Consider the following 18,115-nt stretch of genomic DNA (forward strand, 5'->3'; position numbering starts at 1 on the left):
CCGTGGACTTTCCTTCTCTCTTGCGAAATCGCATTGCCCAATATTACGTGCGCATGATTCAAAAACTGTTTGGCAGCATGAAATTTCATAGTCATATTTATCTTACTACAGAATGGGACCGAGCACGGTCAATAACTTGCGGCCCCTCCCTCAGAAACGTCACCGGTCGTCGTTATAAAGTATGAGCGAGCGTGGAGAGCGTCTTTAGTGTGTTTGAGGTTGGACTGTAGGGAGATCACAAAGGCGCACTCCACATATAAGCACAAGTGGATGGAAAGACCCTAATGCAATGGAGCAACTGAACAACGGTGCAGAGATCGGCCCCCTGTAAACTTAAGAAAAAAGGGGAGCGATGCCTGAATGAGACAAGGGGGAATGAAGAGTGCAATTAAGAGTTTTGCGGAAGAGTCGAGACCTTTTTGCAAAATTGCACGGATTCGCGCCCACGCAAATGCGCATTTTGCAAAGATGACATAGCACTTGAGAAAATGGGATTCCTCCAGGAACAGAACTCACTTGCGACCTGAATGAAAAGATAAAAGGGATTTTTTTCTTCTTCTTCTGTTACTTGACAAGCCTCGGCTGTGAGTGAACGCAGAGTGAAATATGAATCTGGGCAAAGCACTTCTGTTTTTCCTCCTCTCAAATTGTGTGACAATGACTTTCTCGCTTTCCACTTGCACCACTGTGGACATCAAACACATAAAGAAAAAGAGAGTGGAGGCGGTCCGGGGACAGATTCTCAGTAAACTCCGAATGACCAGTCCGCCTCAAACAACAGGTCCAAGTCAAGTACCGTTTCAGGTTCTGGCACTTTATAACAGCACCAAGGAGCTCATTGAGGAGCTGGGGAGAGACCGGCAGCAGAGTTGCGGACAGGATAACACGGAGACAGAGTACTACGCCAAAGAGATTTACAAGTTCAACATGATCAATGGTCCACCAGAAAACAGTGAGTGTACTGTTTTGGTCATGAATGTTCACATTTTTCTTTTATAAGCTCCCACGCTTACCCAATAAACTAGAAGCTTTTCCTGTTCTGGGTGCAGGTGAATAATTATGTTTTATATTTTAAGTAGATGATCATATATTTTCCCAAATCCTTTTAATTACTTACGCAAAAGAATTTATGCGCAAACACCTTTATCTTTGCCGTGACTTATGGCCAAGTTATTAGGCGAGGAAAATAAATAAAACAAAACACAAAATGTGAAAGACAAATTATTTTTTTTTCCAGCCGGTGTGAAGTCCATTCTTGTCTGTGCAGCTTTTACGCGCAGACGCTCCGTGGCGTCGCGCAGAGGAGCAAAGTAAACAGTCTAATTGGAATGAGCACAATTCCTCATGCATACCTCACACCAAATCCATGGGAACCCCAGCCTTAGTCTGACACATTCCTAAGCGAGGAAAATTCTCAGGCTGTTAAATCCACTATTTATTGCCAACTCCAATACCTCATTTCCATTTTCTGGCCGCGAGATTCCCAATATTTTTCTTCCACTGTCACTCACTTCTATTTCCCCACTATTTCCTTTAAGTAGCTCCGTGTTATGATCTAATTCCCTCGTTCATCCATATTGGTATTTCCTGTATAAACTATGGCCCATTGATTGTTCCAGAAATCAGAAGCAGAAGCCCAGTGAGCTGCAGATTCTCCAGAGAAAGCCTAAGTGGAGCAGTTGGATTTGCGCCCGTTCACGGTCAGAGGCCGGTTAGCGCATGGTGTTGCGATTCTGAAATCAACAGGTGTTTGTGCAATGCTGTGACATTGAGCAGAACCTTTGCCGGTTCCAGCGTAAGCCCTGAATCAAATTCATTTCATAGGTCCCACAAAGTGCTTCTGACATTCAAAATACACAGCTCGGGGTTTAACCACTGGTCAGAGGTAGCCAAAGCTCCCAAAACAAACAGAGGTCTAAGGAGTGGGATCAGTGATGGCCAGGTGCCCAGGACACATCACTGGTCTCATACTGTGGGCCATAATGTAGGTGATAATACAAGACATGAACGTACTGGCAACACTTTCTGCCCAACAGCTTATTTAAGGGACAGATTGTTTAAATTAACAGAAGGTGCCACATGCGTTAATTAACACTTTTCCTTTCCATTATGTAATTTTAAGGAGAGCTGGGCATGTTGCAGTATGCAGAAACATAATGTCTGTCACCTTGGTATTTCTGCAGTGTAGTTCATTTTCATTCCTGCTGAATATAATGAGTTTTACATTCATCGCTTTTGGAAGGTGGGAGTGTTTGGGAATAAAGTCAAGTTCAGCTTTTTTCCGTGCTTAGTTAAGAAGTTAAACAGAAACCTTTCTCTCATTCTTTAATGCACCGCTTGCTCCAGACTGCTTTGCTAGACATGACTACTAATGCGATGCAATTCAAAGCTTTTGGTATTTATGAGTAGATGAAGCAAAACTGAGAGAGAACAGGAATCTGGAGCTTCCTTTTTTTTTTTTTTCCTGGTGCATCACAAGGCAGGCGCGGATAGTGCTGCTAAGGAAATTAGATAAGAACGTTTTTGAACTGAGAGATGACCTGTAACACAATAACAGTTTAAGAGTCTACTGAATGGCCTTGTCTCGCTCGCTGGAGCATGAAATTTCAAGCCAATCACTGACTCAGTGTTGGGTCAGTAAAAAAAAAAGAAAAAAAATTGAAGACCAGCGCTGAGGACAGCAGAGAATCTGATATATGGGATAATAGAAAGATGATGTCATCTGAATAAACAGAGACAGAGGTCTTTGGTCTGCCTCCAAAGAAACAGCAACTGTCCAACAAACTCCCACGCCTTTACCGTTTTTGCTTCCTCATCTTTAATCTAGTGGGGGGTAAAAGGAAAAAAAAGTAGTTTTTCCACTCTTCGCATTATTCCCTCCGCACTGCAACACCTGATGTCTGCAGTCTGATGGAGGAATAGACTTGTTTCTGATGCAGAGCAATTTGAATTTGGTACATTAAAACATGAATGTTAAGCCTCGGGTAACTGGTGAGGGGAAATCAAACTTTTTTTCCATTGGAGCATGATGCAAATTCACATTCCAGATACAGCAATTTAAGCAAATCATAAAGAACTCCAGCTAATGCAATTTCTGCTATGCTTTATGAGATCTAGACACCACAGCAGCTGGCTAGCACCTGCTGACTTATGCTTTCTATTTCCTTTGTTTACGTCCACAAAGCTGTGGAGAGACTGACATCACAAGTATCCTCTGGGCAAAAGTGCAGAGAGAGGTGATTCCTTGGAGCTTTGTTCTGGGAGCTTCTGTGTCATGACACCGGAGGCTGAACGCGTGTCAGGAGTTGAGGTGTGGTCGATAGCGTCTGGGCGAGGCAGCAAGATCTATTTAGATGTCTGTCTTCAGGCATTTTGGAGAACTTTGCTCCTAAATCCCTCATTTAAAACCGATATGTTCAAATTAATTGGGTGATAATGTGAGAATGGAGTCAGGTGGGCATTGTTTTGTTATCCGGGTTTTTATATGTGACTATAAATACACTTTTGCAGATGTGTTAATGACAGCTTCTCCCAGTAAAACTCAAAATAAACATATTTTCTAATAAAAACCTGACCTTAGAACAGTGAAATCTTTAGGAATAACATTAGATTTCGTTTGATTACCTACATAGTGTTTAACATATAGATTACGGCTTTCTTTAATCTAAAGTTTGACATTGAAAACTAGACACCTTGAATTTTTACTGGTAGAAATTACAAGCTTACTGACATCATTTGCACTGTGTCAGTGTTAATACATTTCGCTTGTGTCTTAGGAGCTCTCATCTAAAAAAATGGATGGGCTCAAATCAGTTTGTGAATGTATCTCATTTTAATTATACAAGCAACCCCTTTCCACTCACCAACATGGAACAAATTACCTTTCAGACCCCTGGCAAAAATAAGCCATAATGTGAAATCCACCTAAAACCATTGCAATGGGAAAAATGAGGTCATCCAAAAGGAAACCAAAGACTTGATTAGAATTTCAAATCTCCCCTCGAAGTGGGGCTTTCCACCTTCTGTGGGGGAGATGAAGCAGTGAGTGAGTGAGGGGAGGAAAGGGCTACTGAGGTTTCCTCCTTATAGATTGTGTGGAAACACTGGACAGATATCTGGCTGGGGACAAATGCTGAAAGGTCAACTATAAATAGGGAAAGTTGAGAGAAAAAAAAAAAAAACTTTGTGGAAATATCAGATAATGACTGGAGGACACTGAAATAGGATTATGGGTCAAATGAAGTACAGATACTTGGAGATGTGCAAGTTCCTTTTGCATGACACAGAAACAGCTTAACTTCTGAGTTTCCACTTGTCCCAAATCTGCTCGAGGTGCAAATCAGCTAAAGGTGCAGTGCCCCTTTCAACCATCAGCAAATCTGAGGCTTGGTAATAAAGCTTATGCTTGAAGTAATAAATTAGCCATGGTTTGGCTGTAAGTGACTGTTTCCACTTGGCTCATAAAAAGTTTGCTATGCGCTTGTTTTGCTCAACACTGCATGTGCTGGGCCTGTTAAAATAATAAACTGTTCTATGGTATTATGGTATTATAAAGGAGAAAGGCTTCAGTGCAGCAGGAAGCTTTTCAGATAGAATCACAGTGTGGCCATTCACTGTGCTAAAGGTCAGTGTGCAGTCACAAACACACACACATACGCCGTGTTTTGGTGGATAGTGAGTTACTGCTTGCCAGGTACATTCTCCTTGGTGTGGCGGAGTCTCTCTCCTCAGTGGTTGCTCAGGTACTGTTCTCCTCCAGCACGTGAGCCTGCATATTCCCAGCAAAACCTTTGAGTTCCAGGGAATACTTGGCTGAGCCCTTGGAGCACCTGTTGGGCTCAAGTGCTGCTGGGAGGAGGAGGAGTATGCTGCTGTCCCACTGTAGCCTGCTCCACTAACACATGGGACATTTGGTTTTCATTTCATGACTTCAACTTGTTGCTAACTCGGACCGCACAAAGCATAAGCAGATGGTTTTGTGGTAATGGCTCCCTTGATAGAGTAGAAATTGTTGTTTTTTTGGTTTTTTTTAATAGAACTTTTGTTTTTATCTTTAAACTATTTAAATTTGTAGAGGGGAATCCTCTGCAAAAGGTTTATCAATTATCGGTTCAATAAACACATCCAACCCCTGTGAGGATATCAGTAGGAAATATGCTTTTCACAATGAAGTAGCAGCTTAAAGGGATCATGGCAAAAAAAAAAAAAAAAATCTGATTTTTTTAACATAATTTTTAAAAATACTGACAAGTCATTTTCATTGTACCTGCAGATGACCTCCCCAACTGCCCGAGGGGCATCACCCCCAAGATATTCCGCTTCAATGTGTCAATCATGGAGAAGAACGCCACCAACTTGTTCCGGGCTGAGTTTCGAGCCCTGCGGATCCCCAACCCCAGCGCCAGGAAAAACGAGCAGAGGATTGAGCTCTACCAGGTGTGTGAACTGACCGTTCATTTCCACTGTTAGCAGAGCACAGGGAGGGTTGTGTGCTCTATTTCTCTCAGCAGGCCTGTGCAGGTCAGTGAGAAAGATGAAAACATTTATATTTGGGTGTCCGGCTCCCTCACCCTCTCTTTTCAAGTGCTGATCATTATTCCATGTGGTTAAAATCAAATGGATTCTACATCAGGACAAATTTAAGAGCTTGTGCAGCCGACTTTAAGAAACCCTAGATTACCATTCGGCAGTTTCTTCTTTCACAGCTGTCAATCAAAGCATTTGTCCATCCATGTTGGATTAAGTATGGTGTGTGTGTGTGTGTGTGTGTGTGTATATATATATATATATATATATATATATATATATATATATATATATATATATATATATAGAGAGAGAGAGAGAGAGATCTGTGTGATTTTAAGCATTTATGAAGTGTGTTAAAGCATACATCTGGTATAGCTCTGTGTGGGGTGGCAAGAATAGATTTTTTTTTTTCTGTTTCCTCATTAATCTCCCGTGAGAGACCAGGAGTAATGATCAGGTTCCAACATTTCCTGCCAGGGAGACAAGCGTCTCCGGACTGCATACCGCCTCTGAGGCAAGGCTCTGGCCAGTGCTGAATACAGACTGTCAGGCCTTCAGATTGTTTCCAGGAGCCTAGGAGGAGATAGAGGCAGGGTCACCCACTGGGGGAGTAAATGGAGCTGCTCACTCGCCCCCACACTTTTCAGGCTGGAACTGACTGGCAGAGGGCTGACGCTGGCAGTCCTGTGGCCCCCTCATTCCCACAGGAAGACAGATTAGATGCTGACATTGTTCAGAAACCTGGTTATCCATAGCTCTGCTGTGGGGCTAAGTGCTCATACCCACCACGCAAACACATTTCTCACTACAGATAAACAGCTTTGTTCAGAGACATGCTGGTGGAGGCATAAATGTCTGACACACACAGCTGTATTTTCCTCTGTCAGTGCTGCGCAGTCAGAGTCTTAACATTCTAACAGAGTTAGAGCTTTAATGCCCTCAGAGATACTTTTTCTAAACTTTCTGACACTGTGTGTGAAGGATAAGTCAAAGTTTAAATGGCTGATGTGAAGGACAGCCAGGTTCCCATTGGCAAGCGGGTAAGACACAGGCATTAACTTGCAAAATGGGGCTATCAACACAGGGAGTCACTTTTTCCATGAAGAGTAGACATTTGGCCCAAAGGCATCCTGGAGAGTCTGGCTCAGACAGACAGCCTCGATTCTGTGTGTGCATGTGTGCGTAAAAATAAAAGAGTTTATGCAGCTGGGTCACATTTTCATCTTTCCTCACAGATCCTCCAGAAAGATGACCCCAAAGCCAAACAGCGCTACATTGGGGGCAAGAACGTCCTGACCAAAGGAACGCCCGAGTGGGTCTCCTTTGATGTTACAGAGACAGTGAGAGAGTGGCTGATCAACCGACGTGAGTGGGACACCACATTTTCCTCGCATCACACCTTATTACATGTCCTGCCAATAAGAACTGCTTTGTGTGAAATGAAGCAGGATGGCCTCGGGGAAAAAGTCAGCTCCTTACTTCCCTCTGCTCTTATTTCTCCCTCAGAGACTAATCTTGGCTTGGAGATCAGTGTGCATTGCCCCTGCCACACCTTCAGGCCTAATGGTGATATTATTGAGAATACCAATGAGGTACTAGAAGTCAAGTTCAAAGGTGAGATTGCATTTGATATCTAACTTATGATGGATTAGCTCTGCTATGTTTCACAGAGTTATGCACCTCTGCTTTTGAGTTTAATTTCATTTTAACAAGGTCACCGTGAAGGTGCTGAAAACAACATTGTTAAGGTTTTAAACTATAAGCAGAAACAAACTGGTTTCATTCTCCATGCCAATCTAAGCTTAATTAAACACGGTTTCATCTTCTCACCTAACAGCAAGCAAAAATGTACTCAACCAGCCCTCGAATGGTCTTTCTCCTTGGCTATTTAAATAGTTTCTAATTTAAAATCTTCCACTGCAACACATTTTTTGTTATTGTTATTATTCACTGTAAAATGAGAAAGCTAACAAACAGCACCAGGAATTGAGTCTCAGACTCATCTTTTTTTCTGTAGGGTTCCGAGACTTGTGTGTTGTCAAGGCTCCGTGGCCAGACTGTGGTCTCTGAGTGTGTGTTTGGCCAGGATTTTTCTCTGCTTTTGATCTTCCAGTCTCCCAAGATGTTGTATTAACGATTACGAGCCAGATAGCGGTTCAGTTTGTTTGACTTTTGTTTGATTTGTCAAATGTTTAAGATAGGCATCTATTTTTTTTGTTGAAAAATTTGGTTTATTCTCATTAGCGCTGTAGAGGCACAGGTGGTTTTTCGGATGATTTGCATTAGAGGGTCTCAGGACTAGTCGATCCAACTGGCTCTTTCCCCCCCCCATACTTTATTTCACAGTGTATTTATAAGAGGCTTAAGAATCTTTATAATTATTTTTTGCTAATTAGTTACCAGTGGATGCTGAGACACAGTTGTTTCTGTTAATGTTAAAAAGCATTTATAAATCTCTTATCGTATGCTCTATTTGCTGACACTGTGTTGGATTGCCAGAGTAATTTGTACAAATAGCAGTAGATTGGAAATTTCTTAAACGCCACTTTTTTGGATTATTTTCCAATATTACAAAAGCAAATCTTTTGTTTCAGTGCATTTACTGCCTCATTAAAGTTGCCTGAAGCATTGATGAGGAGTCCTTGTGCACAGTGTGCTCTACAATGTTTCTTGTGATGAATTAGGATGTCGTTATAGAATACCACTCACAATACCCTTATTATTATGCAACTGGTCCACAAAAGTCCTTTTCAGTCCAGTCATCAGCATGTTCCTCTAGCAGCAACACTCACTGAGGTCTTTTTGTTAAGATAATGTGTTTCCTTTCTAAGAGGAAGAGAGAGGTACAGAGCATGGGAATACAATTGATCTGGTATCTCACTTAGCACTGGGGCCCCCAGGCCCTCGGTCCTGGGAACACTCTTGACTGGCTTGGCCACAAGGAATGTGCTGCCACGGCGCTCAGACTTTTGGCCCCAAATTAAAGAGGGTCGTACATATCCAACAGCAGCATCTCTCCTGAGATATCCACTGCTTTAGCTATCAGGGATAGAGTGGATGAGCAGACACCGGCCCAGGGGGAGAATAGAGGGAAAAAGGAAGTTTGAGGGACCAGTGTGAAATCCAGGAAGGGATGAAAAGTGAGACAAAAATGAGTGAAGCCAGGCCTGGAGAGTGTCCGTATGTAAGAGTTATAATTGATTACACTGATTACAACTAAAGTGTGTTTTCACTGACGTCAGCTGTTGAAGAATCGTTAAAAGATCTTAAACATTTTTGTGCAGTTTTTTTCTTCAAACTAAAAAAAAAAACACCAAACCCCTCCTGCAGGTATGGAAGTGGACTATGATGATCCGAGCCGTGTGAAAAACCAAAAGGAGCAGCTGTACCCCCACCTCATCCTCATGATGCTCCCTCCCCACAGGCTGGATGCCCAATCTTCTTCCCGCAGGCGCAAGCGGGCACTTGACACCAATTACTGCTTCAAGTAAGCCTCATTTGCTCACCCTGGAAAATGTAATTCACTACTTAGACTATTGCTCATCATCTTAAAATAAATTCTCCAAAACTGTTTCCGTGGCTGCACCTGCACTGGCAATTTAAGACATTTGCCTGCGGGGCTAATATTGCAGACAGGGGGGACACTTGAATAAAACATAGATTCCAATTAAAATACCAGTTGTCACATTTCAAAAACATGACAAGGAAGCCATGTAAATGGGCACAGAATACACAAAGAATAACACGCAATAAACCTGTTAATCACCCAGATGAGCCTGGCAGAGGTACTAGCTTATACAAGTCAGGATCTGTCCCAATACTAGCAAACGTTACCTCCTTTTACACACCGTCTCCTCAGCTCTGGATTTCCTCTGACAGGCAGTACCAAAGACACCTGGGCTGACTCCAAGAGGGAAAATAAGGGCACACCTAAGACTGGAATTTCTGAATTTCTGTCTCATCGCTGACTGAGGCCACAGGGTGGAAAATGTATACTTAAAATTGTGTGTTATCTGTGACATCAAGTGGGTAATCATATCTTCCCTTTCATGTCTGCAGCAATTATGAGGAGAACTGCTGTGTGCGACAACTATATATTAATTTCCGGGAGGATTTGGGCTGGAGGTGGATTCACCAGCCTGAAGGGTACTATGCCAACTTCTGCTCTGGTCCCTGTCCTTACCTACGCAGTGCAGACACCACCCACAGCTCGGTGAGAGAAAGAGCCACAACACATTCAAGCCATGAATCTGGTTTGTTTGGAAATGCGGTTGCTGAACCTTATTTCTTTGTCATCTTCCTTCTACAGCTGCTGAGCCTGTACAACACCTTGAACCCTGAAGCTTCTGCCTCCCCCTGCTGTGTTCCTCAGGACTTGGAGCCCCTAACGATCCTCTACTATGTGGGTCGCTCCCCAAAAGTCGAGCAGCTCTCAAACATGGTCGTCAAGTCCTGCAAGTGCAGCTAAACTTCCAAGGTCTTCAGGGCCCCTGTGAGAGGCGAGGCATGGGATCTGATGACGCCCAGCACTGCTCCAAAGCGGGTATGAGGAATTAAAGCGGGCAATGTACAGTTTGGCCTCCATGAGTACCTCTTCCCCATGTTTCAGCCTTGCCCGAGCTCTTAAAAAAAAAAAAAACGCAGTCCTCTACTCCAACAATCATTGGCAGCATTTACTTAGAAGACCTGTCAGACACCACTTCCCCAACAGCGCTCTCAAACCCATCAGACCTCTTGTTGACCTTCAGTAATTACCTTTTGACATCAGTGTTTCTCATTCTTTCCCCTCCCCAGCATTTTGTACCTCATGTCTATGACTATTGGTATTCAAAGCCTGTTTTCAGTGAACGAGGAACAACAATAATTGTCTTGCTATGACCAATCCATTCTCAAGGACGCATTCAAAAAGAGAAAATGACTCAGGATGCAGACTAAACTCAGCATATGTCAAAGAGGGCAAACACACCATACAGGACACATTCAAAAGTCCGAGCTGGAAACTGACGCTGTGCGCGCCACAGCTCCCTACACTGTTTGTTTAGGATTAAATGCTGTTGAATAAAAATGATCTTAGGAAAAAGACAACATGCTGGAAACCAATCTTGATTTCAAAGTAGTATTTCCATGGTTATGTTTACCTCTGTAATGCAACAGGATGGTGATTCCAGGGATTGTTTTGTTTGAAAATGAAGCCTTTCTGTTGTATGAGATGATGTATGTCACTAAGTGAACTTTACTAGATCACAAACTGTAAATGTTTTTCTTATTACTCTTGGAAACACTTTTTTTTTTAATTAAAAATGTCAGACAGTTCATTTTTCTTTATTGTTGGACTATTTATATTTTATTCTATGCATTATTTTAAAGGTCCGTGGGCTGAATTTTGAAGGAAACAAAGTCCAGTGTAGTTACAGTCACAACCATTATGTTTTAATGTTTTCCAGGTATTCATTTCAATGTTGTTTGCTACAAACAGCCTAACTGGTTCCCAAAATGACTACATTTCCATGCATATTGTAAACAATCAAAACAGATTATGACATGGTACGGCCCATATAGAAAAGAAACAGAAAAACACCTGTAGTAAATGTTTATGTTTTTTAAGTATTTCTCAAAAATTCATGTCCCATACAATAATTTACACACATAAGCTGTACAGGAAAAATCCAAGAAGCCACTTCCGTGAGCAAATTACTGTAAAATGTATTCATAAAACATAAACATTTACTATTAGAGCGAATGAAAAGTTTTTTTTTGTTTCATTTTTCTTTTCTAAATGGTGTAAACAAAGCTGTGTCACCACATTACATCACACACACACTGATTTGCATCCTGCTGTTGTTGGTGTTCTGGCTGTAACAGTTAGAAATTCACAACATGAAATTGAACATCAACAGCACGTGTTACAAAAACATTCACCGTCAATTACATATTAACACATATTGTGTCGTACTGCATTGAAAACTATAATCTGTGCAAACTCACACTGATGATAATCATCAGCTGATGTGAGAAAATCATGCACAAAGTTCAAGTATTTCAGACAGTTATTATAAGCATATGATAAAACTGCTGACATTTACCTCACATTATTTTATTTATTTTTATTTATAAATACCCCCTGAGAGAACTCGCTATATGGTCCCAAGCAACAGAATACCTGTGAGGATCCTGGTCTCCTGGTGCAGCATTAACCTTCATTATAGGTCTGTGCATGAGCATTGTTCCTCTTTATGTTATGCTTTGAGCTACAGAAATGGCCCAAAAAGGTCATGTTGGACAATGTACAGTAAATAAATACTGATGTAATGACAATATTTTACTTTTTTAATCAAAAATAATGAATTTGGTCCATCCAAGAAAACAATATCAATATCTCACCAGTTTACAGGAATAATCACAAGCCAACTACGCTCTTTACAGAAAACCTGGACATCCTTGCAACAATGCTGCATCATCCTTGTAAAATAAAAAACAAGGCAACAATAATTCAATCACATTTTATTATCAAGCCTGCAAAGAAAAAAAAAAAGGGAGCTATGCTTAACACATCCTCAGGCAAAAAAGGCAGAGAGACTGATTTGGCAACTGTTTGGCTTCCAGCAAGGAGTGGGAGTCAGGAGAGTCTGAAGCTGGAAGCCACACATGAAAGGAACTTCTCTGCATGCTCGCCATTCATGTCTGTAAAATGAGAAGCTGCTCATGCAGGCTCAACAATGCTTGTCAAAAACTTGACAGAGGTTCCTTGTTACCAAAACCCTCATATCACCTGTGTTTTGTTTTTTGTTTTTTTTGTTTTTTTAAAAAGGAAGAAAAATTTGCATGCATGGCTGTGGTGGACATGCCACTGCCTGAGTACAGAATAAAACAACGAATCCTGTAGTTAAAATACCAACAGGGCTTGAAGAACCATCTGCTGAAGGCTATCTGTCAGTGAAATCTTCCTGTGGCATCAATAGCATGGAGAGAATGAGGGCGGGCACTGTGGGATATAGACCGATTGTAGCCAAGGGCGATGAGGGGAGAGGGTGGAGCTGTGCAACAAAATCCCGACCTGCGTCAAAGCTGGGCATTCCTGGCCTGGCAGACTATCCTCTTGCATGTCTGTGGCTGTATCATTGAGAAATTAATAGGACTCTGTTCGATGTGTGGCATACTTTATCTGTTGTCCCGTCCCGGAATAAACCTGTGAGCTGTAGTTACATGCAGAGACACCTGTCAGGCCTGCAGAGTGGCAGGACGTGCCTCTGGTCACCTTCATGTCATCTGTGAGTGGGCTCCTGACCCTGGAACAGCTGGCGGTATGCAGAAAGACCTTGATTACAAAAAAAAAAAAAAAAAGAGCTAGAAAGGCACTCAAAGGTCTTCCCCCCTCATGTGTACACAAACCCAAAAGAGTTGAGATGAGTTCACTAAATCCCTTGTGGTGCCCACCTCTTCAATTATTCATGGTCAAGGTAGTTACCAGCTGATCTGATTTGTCAGCTCAGTTGTTCATGTCCAACCCCTGCACCCCTGAGCCTATTGCTTGGCGTGCAGCCAGGTATCCAGTAGAAAAGGCATTCCAAGTACAGTTAGAGGTGCTGTGTTTGTGCTCCCAAACAGTATTCCCTTTCATTCCCGCTTTGCACACTGTTTGTTTTGGTGCTTTTTTTTCACTGCGAGGACTGACTGAGTGAGCTGGAAAACGAAAACATCTTGTTTGCTTCCAACCCGATGACAGGGCTGCTGGAAACAGCTTCATCTAGCTGAGCAAAAGAAAGATAAAGGGACAATATTCTCTCCTTTATAGCCCACTCCAAATGACACTGAAATAAGACTGAGAACTCAAGGGACGGCGCCAAGCAAGCAAAACTTAAAAGGTTAAAATGGTATAATCACAGTAATCTGCTCTAATTAATTTCTAATTAAAACTTCAATTATACATTGTACTTATTGTATATCCTGCACTAAATCTTAATCTACCAATAAAATGCCTACTCACGTACATAGTTCAGGAGAGTGAGTCAATTACAAATCCATCTGGCAAGTTAAATCCAGTAACTTACATAATACATCTGAAATGAGGATGTCTGCCAAAAACTACCTTCCTTTCCTAACAATGCACCATACAGTCTTATTTTGATAGAGAGAGGCCTAAGCTGTCTGTCCTGACATGATCAGACTTCCATTAAAATGGCCCAAGTGCAGCATTCATTTCCTTCTCAAACTCAAGCAATAAATCTCCTCACAGTCACCAACTGTGGAGACCCGAGAACTTCAAGGGAAGCACTCTGAAACACATGTGGCCAATACAATCTAGTTCTGTAAGCTCTGGTAGGTCCTCATCAAAATCCCGCCCTCGTGTCATGTCAAAAATCAACAGAGAAGAAGAGGGGGGAAAGACGGGGTGGGGGTTAGTGAGCAGAAAAGGTTTGCAGAGGATAAAGGGAGGGCTGCATGAGCAAAGAGAGGAACATATTATGAGAGAACACGAGAGAGATAAAGGGAGAGTGTGATTAATGATGGTTGACAGCTGATCAGAGAGAATGCTCTCCATTTGGACTCGCTCTAACTGCCTGTCAGAGTCAATCAGGGGAGCTCAGTCATCTCATAACAGAGGTACACCGGGCAGGCAGAAAGACCTGATGCACTCTGAAGCTCCACAAAGGCTGTGTCCCGTTTATTAACAACCTCCCTCTTCCAAAACACCACAGCAAGTCTCTGTTTGACCCTCAGACTCATTTAAAACGCATGATTAAACCTGCGCTACTAAGTGGTTTTGAGTTTGATATATATATATATATATATATATATATATATATATATATATATATATATATATATATATATATATACGCACACACACACACACACTAGTATATATATTCAGTGATACGTTTTATTCAGGAGCAAAGCACCCTGTGCACCCTGAACACTGGAAAAAAAATGCATTCCTTAAATTTAGAAGTTGCTCCCAAAGGATCCAGTTACAGTAATTGATGAGTTTGTAAGATGTTTGTTAGCCTTAGCCAGGTTTCATAGTTTTGGAATAGGGGGAAAATGGAGAACAAAAAAAAATACTGTGTGTGTGTGTGTGTGTTTTAGTGCGGGGTAGGAGGTGTGGGGATGACAGGTCGATGCCCAGCTACTGTGTTTTTCCAACAAGCTGATCTCGCTTGACTGCGACACTGACATGATGTGAAGAATGGTGTGATTTTCTTATGCTAATGTATAGTAGGCCTGTGGAAAAAGCCCGTGATCAGGCAAACAGATGTGTGCATAAGCACAAACTGCTTAATATCACTGCAATAAGCTCAACACTTCTCTCAGGATGGAAAGAGCTGTGGAAATAAGGCAAGATGACAGAAGCACACACGTGAGTGCATGAACCCACAAAATCTGACTTGCATTTGTCATCCTCTTGAGAGGTGTTATTTATTCGGTACAGCATTTGGCAAATGGACAGTAATTACAACTGCATGGCATTGACCAACAGATGGAAATGCCCCAAATGTTCCCATCAGTTGATCTCAAAAAGATGTCTTCACTGTTATGCCTCTTTATCCCCAAGTGGGTGTCGTTCCTCTGGTTTTGAACACATGCAGAACATACAGTACTGTGTAAAAGTTTGAGCCACCCCTCATTTCTCTGGCGTTTTTCGGAGATAATACAGTTTGACAGGTACAAAACAGTATTTTTGCACAAACAAGATGATTTCCAAAGAGCTATCAGCTAAAAACTTAAAACTGACTCTCCATGGTGTGCAAGAATTTGAGTAAACTGGACAAGTGGAGGACAAAAGAAGTGGCAATCCTAAAGAAAAAAAAAAAGAACTATCTACAACAGATGGCCGTATCTGAAAAACAAGCAGTGTGGGATAATCTTGACAGAGAACGGAACAAAGGCAGCCAACATCCAAAGAAGAGCTTTGAATGCCCTTCAGGAAGCCTGGAGAACTCTTCCTGAAGACTACTTAAAGGAATGACAAGAAATGAGAGGGTTCAGGCTGTGCTGAGGTATAAAGGTGGTCATACCAAATATTGACTTTCAAGCTTGTTAGAATTGGACAGACTCTGCTTTTGCCTTATATACTGTGTTTCCATTAATGTTTGCACATTTCAATAAATCGCTGCACCTGTTTCCCATTTTCCTAACAAAATATAAAGAAATAAGGGGTGGCTCAAGACTTTTGCACAGTACTGTACAACTAAAGAGGACTCTTTGTGCTTTTCCTTGTCTTCTGTCACATACAGTCACACAGCCAAAATTTCAAATAATGACATCATTGTAGCCTTCAGACTGTTTTAAATGCTCACTTTCAGACAGTTTTTTTCTACTCTTGGATCTTTATGATGTCAAAGAGAGCATATTCTTAATATCGTAGTCTCAAGCACAGCTCTGGCTGTAAACACATCAGTTCAAATCTTCCGTTTGTGCATGAGCCAATCAGCAGAACGTTTTCTTAAAGGAAGACGTACATTTTTTTAAATTGTCTTTGCTTTTTTGTAATTTTCTATTTCAGTATTTAAAATATATTTTTACTTTACTACTATTTAGTTTTTAGAAAACCCTATTAAATCTGAGGAGTGATATGTATTTATTATATTTCCAAACTATTCTGGTTATGTTTTATGTCTTGACTTCTTGAACATATTTGTCTTATTATGTGTAATGTCTAAAGCACTCTGGCCAAGTCCACTGGTTTTTAAATGTGTTCTAAGGTTCTGATTCCACTTACAGGGAGAGTGGCTTTAAAGACAGAGAAGCTAAAACAGCTTGCTTCAGACGGAGCATGAACTTGGGGCCTGCACCATGACCCTGTATGATAAATAAGGATTATTTTGAAAAGTAACTGATGCAAAACTGCTCTAGCAGAGCACAAGAAGCAAAAAATATGGAGCTGGAGAAGAGCATACTAGGTCTTCTTTAAACAGAAAATGAGTGCGATGGAAATTTTGCTTTTGCTCTTCCAGCTCCGGTTGCTGTAACTCTGCTTGGCACAAACCCTGTAAGATTTAATTAATACAACCGCACTCTTCTAACAGGGTTGTAATTAATTTATTATTTATGTATTTTCCTCTATTTTCTTTTTTACAGTGTGTCGAACACATTTACACATCCTGCACACGACTGAACAAGCAGGAGGTGGGTAAAAATATCTAGTGGTGTTTATCAGTCCTCCATGGGGAATGTCCACTATGCCCTGGCTGTAATCACTAACACTGGCATAGAGTGAGCATAACTTCACTCCTGCTTGAGGACTACAGCAGAGTACTAAACATACTATGTAGAACTGCAACATTAAACCCACCTGTTTTACTGCAGATGGCCTCGTAGACCACCTGCTTGCCGCTGGCCACGGTTCCACTGGCTGAACTCTCTGAGGACATCTGCCTGTTAATCAGACACAGGATAAAAATCCATGAAGACCAAAAATTATCATTCCCAGAGGGCTTATGCAAAGATGAACTGCACTGCAAATGCTCATCTCTGCAGTCCTTATCCAAGATGTGGTACACATCACTTGTGTTATCCCAATGTCCTGCTTTTAGATAAATATTATACTAAAAATATAAAGAAAACTGGTTTTGAGGGTGTGTGATTGTTTCCAGCTGCAATACTGTAGTGTGCGTTGTTTTCGCCCTGTGAGTCTCCTCCCTCCATTTGTGTGTGTGTGTAGGAGAGAGAAAATGTGTGTAGCTAGAACTGCTACAAAAGAAAGGTGTTCATAAATCTGACTGTGCACAGGACTGTGTTGCAACTGTTCAAGATACAGTCACAAAGTTTTAAAGGTGTGCAGTTGGGATAAAAAATTAAGCCAGAGATCAAAAATGGGTGCTGCAAGGCCTGTGAGTACTGAGTAAAAAGTGCTGAAAGTAGGAGGACCAAAGGATTTCTGGCCCCTTCCTTCCCTAAGGTTAATAAGGCCGGCAGAAACGGTGCATTCAATACACTTTTGCCATCTTCGTTAAGCTAGAGCAGGGTTATCCAAATCATTCTACTTCATGGACCACACACAGCTCAATTTCATGCATTGTCCAGACTAGTTAAACAAGAGTATAGAACAAAAACAACCCTTAAAAGTTTTCCCTAAATACCTAGCTGAAAAGTTGAAACCCTTTACCCCTCTCCCTTTTAAATATTATTTCTTGTTAAATTATTTTTCTCAGTTATTGAGAAAACAAATGGTGACCCGCTTGGCTTAAAAAAAAAAACAAGTGCAATTTCAAAAATGCATTTCAGGTCTCCCATCACTGTATATTCATTACAGTTTATAGATTACAGTAGAAAGGCACAAAACCTTCACATGCACAAGTTTTTCTAAATAAAAAGAAGTATTTATCATTTAAACAACTTATATAGATCTAGAAATAGATCTAGAAATCCTCTTAATGTTGCATAGATTTTCAGTCCTGTGTGGTAAATGGTTCATTTAATTGAAATTAAAGCCATCCAGTGGGCCAAATGGGAGCCTGTGGTGGGGCCGGTTATGGCCCAGGGGCCGCATGTTTGCCACAGCTGATCTAGAGATAATGTGCAGATTTTGTTCCCCGTGACCAAATGATTAGTTCAAGAGCAGGGTGTGACAGTCAAAGATTTTCTT

At 41.4% G+C, this 18,115-nt stretch overlaps 2 protein-coding genes across 8 annotated transcripts in view; one reads left to right on the forward strand and one right to left on the reverse strand.

Annotated features, from left to right (window-relative positions):
- The first annotated feature begins 190 nt into the window (after window positions 1–190).
- tgfb3 (transforming growth factor, beta 3) lies at window positions 191–10,844 on the forward strand. The gene is made up of 7 exons (XM_030718402.1): window positions 191–952; window positions 5,273–5,436; window positions 6,765–6,894; window positions 7,036–7,143; window positions 8,860–9,016; window positions 9,589–9,742; window positions 9,839–10,844. Exons 1-7 carry the CDS (start codon window positions 607–609, stop codon window positions 9,995–9,997), a joined length of 1,218 nt encoding a protein of 405 aa, XP_030574262.1. The 5' UTR covers window positions 191–606; the 3' UTR covers window positions 9,998–10,844.
- Window positions 10,845–10,937: 93 nt separating this feature from the next.
- Window positions 10,938–18,115, reverse strand: part of ttll5 (tubulin tyrosine ligase-like family, member 5) — a 69,028-nt gene continuing 61,850 nt past the window's right edge. For 6 of the 7 annotated variants that reach the window (XM_030718390.1, XM_030718392.1, XM_030718395.1 and 3 more), the window contains 2 exons: window positions 16,823–16,905; window positions 10,938–12,844 (listed from right to left, as the gene is read on the reverse strand). In XM_030718390.1, coding sequence (XP_030574250.1) covers window positions 12,792–12,844; window positions 16,823–16,905 — 136 coding nt within the window. In that variant the 3' untranslated portion in view covers window positions 10,938–12,791. The remainder of the gene's footprint in view (window positions 12,845–16,822; window positions 16,906–18,115) is intronic. The other variant, XM_030718393.1, reaches the window with a different exon arrangement.

This window comes from Archocentrus centrarchus, chromosome 22, assembly GCF_007364275.1.
Source record: "Archocentrus centrarchus isolate MPI-CPG fArcCen1 chromosome 22, fArcCen1, whole genome shotgun sequence".
Lineage (NCBI taxonomy): Eukaryota > Metazoa > Chordata > Actinopteri > Cichliformes > Cichlidae > Archocentrus > Archocentrus centrarchus.

Bases quoted from the DNA above. Each gene is read 5' to 3' on its own strand.
- tgfb3 (XM_030718402.1), top strand. From the start codon at position 607: ATGAATCTGGGCAAAGCACTTCTGTTTTTCCTCCTCTCAAATTGTGTG. The intron at 5,437-6,764 runs GTGTGTGAACTG...CTTTCCTCACAG, and splicing joins AGAGGATTGAGCTCTACCAG to ATCCTCCAGAAAGATGACCC. The intron at 9,743-9,838 runs GTGAGAGAAAGA...TTCCTTCTACAG, and splicing joins CAGACACCACCCACAGCTCG to CTGCTGAGCCTGTACAACAC.